General features: G+C 29.2%; 1 protein-coding gene across 1 annotated transcript in view; it reads left to right on the top strand.

Annotated features, from left to right (window-relative positions):
- LOC115238181 (glycogen [starch] synthase) overlaps positions 1-4975 on the top strand; it is a 6236-nt gene extending 1261 nt beyond the window's left edge. Inside the window, exons 2-12 of the mRNA XM_029811781.1 lie at positions 132-283; positions 994-1178; positions 1743-1939; positions 2044-2236; positions 2584-2846; positions 2920-3130; positions 3211-3347; positions 3417-3549; positions 4096-4482; positions 4557-4757; positions 4870-4975. Coding sequence (XP_029667641.1) covers positions 145-283; positions 994-1178; positions 1743-1939; positions 2044-2236; positions 2584-2846; positions 2920-3130; positions 3211-3347; positions 3417-3549; positions 4096-4482; positions 4557-4757; positions 4870-4902 — 2079 coding nt within the window. The 5' untranslated portion in view covers positions 132-144 and the 3' untranslated portion in view covers positions 4903-4975. The remainder of the gene's footprint in view (positions 1-131; positions 284-993; positions 1179-1742; positions 1940-2043; positions 2237-2583; positions 2847-2919; positions 3131-3210; positions 3348-3416; positions 3550-4095; positions 4483-4556; positions 4758-4869) is intronic.
- The last annotated feature ends 2187 nt before the right edge of the window (positions 4976-7162 follow it).

The raw sequence follows: 7162 nt of genomic DNA, 5'->3' as shown, positions 1-7162 counted from the left end.
CGAGTCTGGCTTCAAACATTTAAACTGCATATATATATATATATATATGTATATATAAAGGGAGGTATATTAATTTTATTAAATTTATTTAGACTTAATAAATGTATACTACAGTTAACAAAATATTATAGAACAGTCAACAAAATGTCAAGAGAACGTGCTTCCAGAAGATTTTATCGTGTAGATAGTACCAATGATTTGTTTGAATTCATGGACCGTGGTTACTCAGCCCAACATGAAAATCGGTGGAACTTTGAAGTTGCTTGGGAAGCTGCCAACAAAGGTATGCTATCATATATCTTATTTCTAGGAATCAATTATATATTGAAAAACATAATAAAAATCACAAAAATAAGTTATTTGATTAGATAACTTGCATTGTAATTAAATTACAATATTCTACAGATGAAACTGCTCTACAATAATAATTTGAGAATGAATTTTATTAATATATGCACTAACAACTGCAGCTGGCTCTGTTAGCCTTTCTTCTATTTGATAATAAATCCTGTTTTATATCTTTATAAAGTCTTTTATCACACACACACACACACACACACACACACACACACACACACACACACACACACTTTTTATTACAGATTCGAATTGTACGTGAAAAAATAAGAAACTTTTGTATCAAACGTTTTTTCTAAAAGTGCCTCTGTCAACCTTAAAATTGATCTTAAAAATTGACTATGTTCCCCTAAAAAAATTCAACTTCCGGTCCAGATGGCGTATTTCCGGTCGGAATCAAAAGTTGAAAATATCACTATTCAATAGAGCATACCCGATTTACTTAAACAATGTTTGCGATTTTTGATAAAAGCCATTTATTTTCATTTTAAAAGGGGTATACAGGTGGTCTGGGACATCCTGTACAAACACACACACACACACACACACACACACACATACATACATATATTTCTATTTCTATAACTATATATATTTATTTATATTTTACACAATCCATAAACAACTCTTTTTCAGTTGGTGGTATTTATACTGTAATAAGATCTAAAGCTTATGTTTCAACTGAAGAAATGGGTGATCAATATTGTCTCATTGGTCCATATAAAGAACATTCAGCACGTACTGAAGTTGAAGAGGCTGATTTTCCTCCTCATAATCCTTTACATCAAGCAGTACAAGTTCTACGTGATCAAGGATACAAAGTAAGTTTTGTAAATTTTTTAAATCATAAATAACTTAATGTGCACACTCTACACACACACAATCTTTATAATTATTATTAATTTTGAACCAAGTTATTTAAGGAGTTGTAAATGTTTATCATTGATATATTCTGTAGAATATATTGTTTATAATGTACACTAAGAATAAAAAGAGTTTGTATATTTGCTATAGTAGATCTAATGAATATAACAAATATATGAATATAACAAATGATATATGAATATAACAAATATAATTCATTGACATATATGTGTATTTGTACTACATATCAGAATGAGTAAAAATATATCAGAATATGCAAATAAATATCTCATTGTATTTTTAAATATATATTTTTATTTTTTTTTACATAATTAGATAGCATAATTATTATTAATGTTTAGTACTTTTCTTTGACTTAAATAAATATTAAATTTTCCATGGTATTATATTAAGCTATTGTTAAGCTTCTTCTTCCATATGTCTGTTTACTTTTATTATTTTAGTGCATAATAATAATTTTGCAATCCAGAATATTTTTTAAAATATAAATCATTATTCAGATTGTAACAGGAACATGGTTGGTGGATGGAAATCCTCAAATAATTTTATTTGATATTGGAAGTGCTGCCTGGAAACTAGACGAATATAAACAAGAATTATGGAACACTTGTAATCTTGGAATACCTCATCTCGATATTGAAGCTAATGATGCCGTGATACTCGGATATTTAGTTTGTCTATTTATTACCGAATTTAGGTAAAACAATTATTATTATTTTTACAATTACACATAACTTGTATGTGTGTATATATATATTGTATATATAATTTATCGATTTTGTTATAACAATGAAATAATAGAAAAGCAGCTGAAAGATACTCGAGCATTCCACCGAGAATAGTCATACATTGTCATGAATGGCAAGCAGGTGTTGGGTTAATTGCTTTGAGAACAAGACATGTGGATGTGGCCACAGTATTCACTACTCATGCTACACTTTTGGGTAGATACCTTTGTGCAGGGAAGACGGATTTTTATAACAATTTAGATAAGGTAAAGAATTTCTCTCTTTCACTATTGTGGGTATATGTATGCAAAAAAAATAAAAAAAAAGGTAACACTTTTCATACGTTAAAAATTGGACTATTTTCAAACCGCTGAAACTCGGTGAAAAATCATCAATAAAATTATAGACATTTAATCATATGATTGAAAGGACGTATGCATACACATACACACACACACATACATGACTTATTTTTTCATATAGAATTATGTCCTTTCTGATTGTACCACTAATTATCGAATACCTTTTCTTTGTGTATAAACGCGCGCCTATATGCATGTGTAACATATACACACACACACACAGATAATATGCTATAATATGGTTTTTATAGTTCAGTGTTGATGAAGAAGCAGGGAAGCGTCAAATATATCATAGATATTGTATGGAACGTGCGGCTTCACATTTAGCGCATGTATTTACAACTGTTTCGGATATCACTGGTTTCGAAGCCGAACACTTGCTCAAACGCAAACCTGATATTATCACACCAAACGGATTAAATGTAAAGAAATTTGCAGCATTGCACGAATTTCAAAATTTACATGCTATCAGTAAAGAAAAGATACATGAATTTGTGCGAGGTCATTTTTATGGGTCTGTATTATACATATGATAATTTCTAAAATACTATTTTCATACTATATTTGAATTTATATATGTTTTGCAGACATTATGATTTTGATTTAGACAAAACGTTATATTTTTTCATCGCTGGTCGATATGAATTCGGAAACAAAGGCGCTGATATTTTCATAGAAGCCTTAGCTAGATTAAATCATTATTTAAAAACGTCCAGACCTGATTTAACAGTGGTTGCTTTTCTTATTTTTCCGGCAAAAACCAATAACTTTAATGTTGAATCTCTTCGTGGTCATGCTGTAAGTTAATATTAACATTTTTTATAACAATAATAATTGACAAGATATTCGGTAATATGTCGTTAAATTATCATCATTAGGTAACTAAATCTTTACGCGATACTATCAACGATATACAGCAAAAAATAGGGAAACGGATGTATGAATTATGCCTCTCTGGTCGTATGCCTGAAGCTCAAGACTTATTACAAAAAGAGGATACTATTAAAATAAAACGGTCTGTTAATTATTAAAATAACATTTTGTAACGAGACTTATTTTATGGATCTCCGATTTTATTTTGTAGATGTCTATATGCTCTTCAAAGAAATGGATTACCACCTATTACAACACATAACGTTGTTGACGATTGGAATGATCCAGTGTTAAATGCTGTTAGAAGGTGTAATCTTTTCAATACTGTCCATGATCGCGTTAAGGTACATACGAGGGTTTCGGAGCGAAATCGTCAAACTTTACCAGTATATACAAAAGACTATTCTAAAAATAATCCGTATACAGCATGAGTCGAGCCAATATTACTATCGAGATATAGGAAATTTACTATAATAAGCTACAGTTCAATTTCATATTCAAGCTTTATAATTTACCTTTATTATCTTTTTAATATGATCAATTTTAATCAAAAATTATAAAAAAAATAAACAGATAAAAATTATAAACAATGTAATGGTGGAATACTCGTTTTTCAATAGTAATAGAAATTTAACTTAATTCTTTATTTGAGGTGAATCGTTATTTCAGTCCATATCTTGATAACGAAGTTGAATCGACTTACAATATATCAACATTTCCGTTTAGAATAATCTCCTGAACACACTGGTAAAGTTTGTTGGTTTCATTCCTAAACACTTTATATATATTTTATACATTCCTACGAGATTTGGAAAAGAGAATTATGTGACATTAATATGTGTATGTGATCAATATTATTTTATAAATAACATATATTACGCAATTTACAGATGGTATTTCATCCAGAGTTTCTGTCTTCAACAAATCCGCTATTTGGTCTCGATTATGAAGAATTTGTCAGAGGATGCCATTTGGGCGTTTTCCCCTCATATTATGAACCATGGGGATATACACCGGCTGAATGCACGGTTATGGGTATTCCTAGCATTACTACTAATTTATCAGGATTTGGATGCTTTATGCAGGAACATATAGCAGATCCAATGAGTTATGGTATTTACATTGTTGATAGACGTTATATCGGTTTGGAAGCGAGCGTTCAACAGCTTGCTCAGTATATGTTTGACTTTGCGCGACTTAGTCGTCGTCAACGTATTATTCAGAGAAATCGTACAGAACGTCTTAGTGATCTCCTCGATTGGCGAAATCTTGGCATTGTAAGATGACTATACAATTTCACGTATTCATTTTTAATTATTTATCTTATTGATCTTTTATGTACTTTGCACAGTATTATCGTCAAGCGAGAATAAAGGCGTTGACCACTGTATATCCAGAATTGGCGTCAGAATACGCAGAGGGTGGAATTGGTCGATTCAATTATCCCAGACCAATTAGCGAACCACCATCTCCATTATCTTCACGGCACACGACACCGGCTGCTTCTGTACATGGTTCAGATGATGAGGATGAGGTTGATGATGAAAAAGAGGTAAGTAGTTCAAGTACGCGCGCGCGATATAAATTTGAAATATATAAAATTCGATTAAAATATACTTTCGTATATTATATCGTATTTATGTATATATTTATGTATATTGTAGCTAGAAGAATTGCGGCAATCAAATGGAGGATAAATACGAAAACAGCAATACAAAAGCGATAAGAATCAGAAGTAATAATGTACGATAGGATCTAAGTTAATGTATGGAATATACAGGACTGCGTTCGAGAACATCACCCATGTGCACCGAGCGTCGTTCTATCTTTGTTATTTACTGAAAGTTGAACAAAGATAGAGCGACGCTCGTGTGCACACGGGTGATGTTCTCGAACGCGGCCCAGCACAGTACCAAAACATTCATGATTTCTCCATTAAGTGTATATATCTATGAATTCAAATTTTTAATAGCTATTATTAATATATTGTCACTGCCGTACAAAGCATAAAATAGAATAGTTAAGAACAAAGTGAAGATATACATATGTAGCAATAATTGTAATGGTTCATAATTATTATGATCATTATGTGCAATAACATTATTACTTTTTATTAGAGCTTTATATTCTTTAATGCCATGATTTATCCATTCAATCGATTAAATTTTTTGATCATATATGGTATTAGTATATTCAAATAATTAATAATCACGTTTTAATATATTAATGTAATCAGAAGTTTGAATAAAAGAAAATATCGTATATGTTCGCATATCGCACCATTTTCAGAAGTGCACATTTATATGTTGTATTTATATTCATAGGAATTAGGAATCATACAGCCAATGTGAATCTGATATACATATACATAATGACACTGAGTAGAATATATTTTTGTTATAGAGATTATATTTTTATTAGAATTGCCGTTTTAATAAAAGTTTATCTACAAGGCTTGAGTTATTCAATCCTTGTAATATTATACACCTCGTTATATTTACATAATAAGAAATAGAGATTATATATATAATAGTATGTTGCCATATTGTAAAAATATATTGATAACAGAAACTATACTATAACAAATAAAAGATACTTCAATGATAAGTAGAAGTTTTACTTTGTATCAATTATTAACATAATGTATAGAACGATACATATAAAATGGCCAAGTTACAATTATAGAACACATTTGCATTTATCAGCCAAATTTTAAATAAATATTTATACATTACAAAACGAATAATACATTACATAATAATAACTTTATAACTTATTATAACATATGCAACAATATATAAAATATATCAATTTTGGATAATTTGGAATGACCTTTTCATTGCATGGAATCAATGTTTATAGTCGATTATTATACTCGCGATGAGATTCTATATTAGTCTGCATATTTTTTAACTCTTCCAATCACACATGCTTTCCTCTCTATACTAATAAACTATATTAAAAATGTTGACATTAAATCCCATACAGCATAGAACATTTCAATTACATTGCAACAATGTTACAAAATCTTGCAGGTTGCAATGCAATATTGTAAAGACATATAGGAACATGTCACTAATATTTCATATGAGAAATGTTATTCCAAAAACTTCACAAAAAACATTATTTAGCTGCAAGTTTATTTACTGCTATGCAAAGCGCGATGCGTTATCTTTTATTTAAGTCATGAAAATTATATAAAGCTTACAAACAATGACTATAATAAGATTAAAGATGTATAATAACTACTTTTCTATTTATTTAATTTCTCTATAACTCCAACACAGGGTCATCAGATATTGAATTGATTGTTTTTAAAACGGGCAGGTAAATGTCTGGGTAATGAGTAAAAATCATTTGTCTGTTGTCTATTTAAGATGTACAGTTCAATATTGATATAAATATAAAAAAATATAAAATTTATATAAACAATATAAAATATTAAAAACAAAATTTTTAATTTTATAAAATAAAGTATTTTATTATTTTATTAATTAAGTTGGACCTCAAATCTTTTTGTCGTGTGCGTGCGCGCGCGCGCGCGCGCGTGTGTGTGTGCGCGCGTGCGTGTGTGTGTAAGCCAGTTTAATAAAAATGTATAAATTAAGAAAAAAGTTTATATCTCGCATTTGTTAATATTCATATATTGCATTGTAATGTTGCCATAATGTTACATTGCAATGTTACTAACAATAAGAGTAGACATTTTAATGTTGTAGCAATGTTGTAACAACATTTTACAATGTATATGCAATATTCCGTTGTTACATTGAAATATTTATGTAATGTTTCTGCAACCTTTCTATGCTGTATGGAATACAAATAAATGTTCTAATTTCTAATATGTTAATTATTGTGTAGCGTATTAATTAAAAATTAAATAACTCTACTGGGACTTTTATTTCTTCAATTATGGGTGATATTATATATGAATAAAGAAAAAAAATATATATATAT

Source organism: Formica exsecta, unplaced genomic scaffold, assembly GCF_003651465.1.
Source record: "Formica exsecta isolate Colony F162 unplaced genomic scaffold, ASM365146v1 scaffold325, whole genome shotgun sequence".
NCBI classification, from domain to species: Eukaryota; Metazoa; Arthropoda; class Insecta; order Hymenoptera; family Formicidae; genus Formica; species Formica exsecta.
The sequence above is the reverse complement of the archived record's forward strand: the minus strand, read 5'-3'. Positions and strand labels throughout refer to the sequence as shown.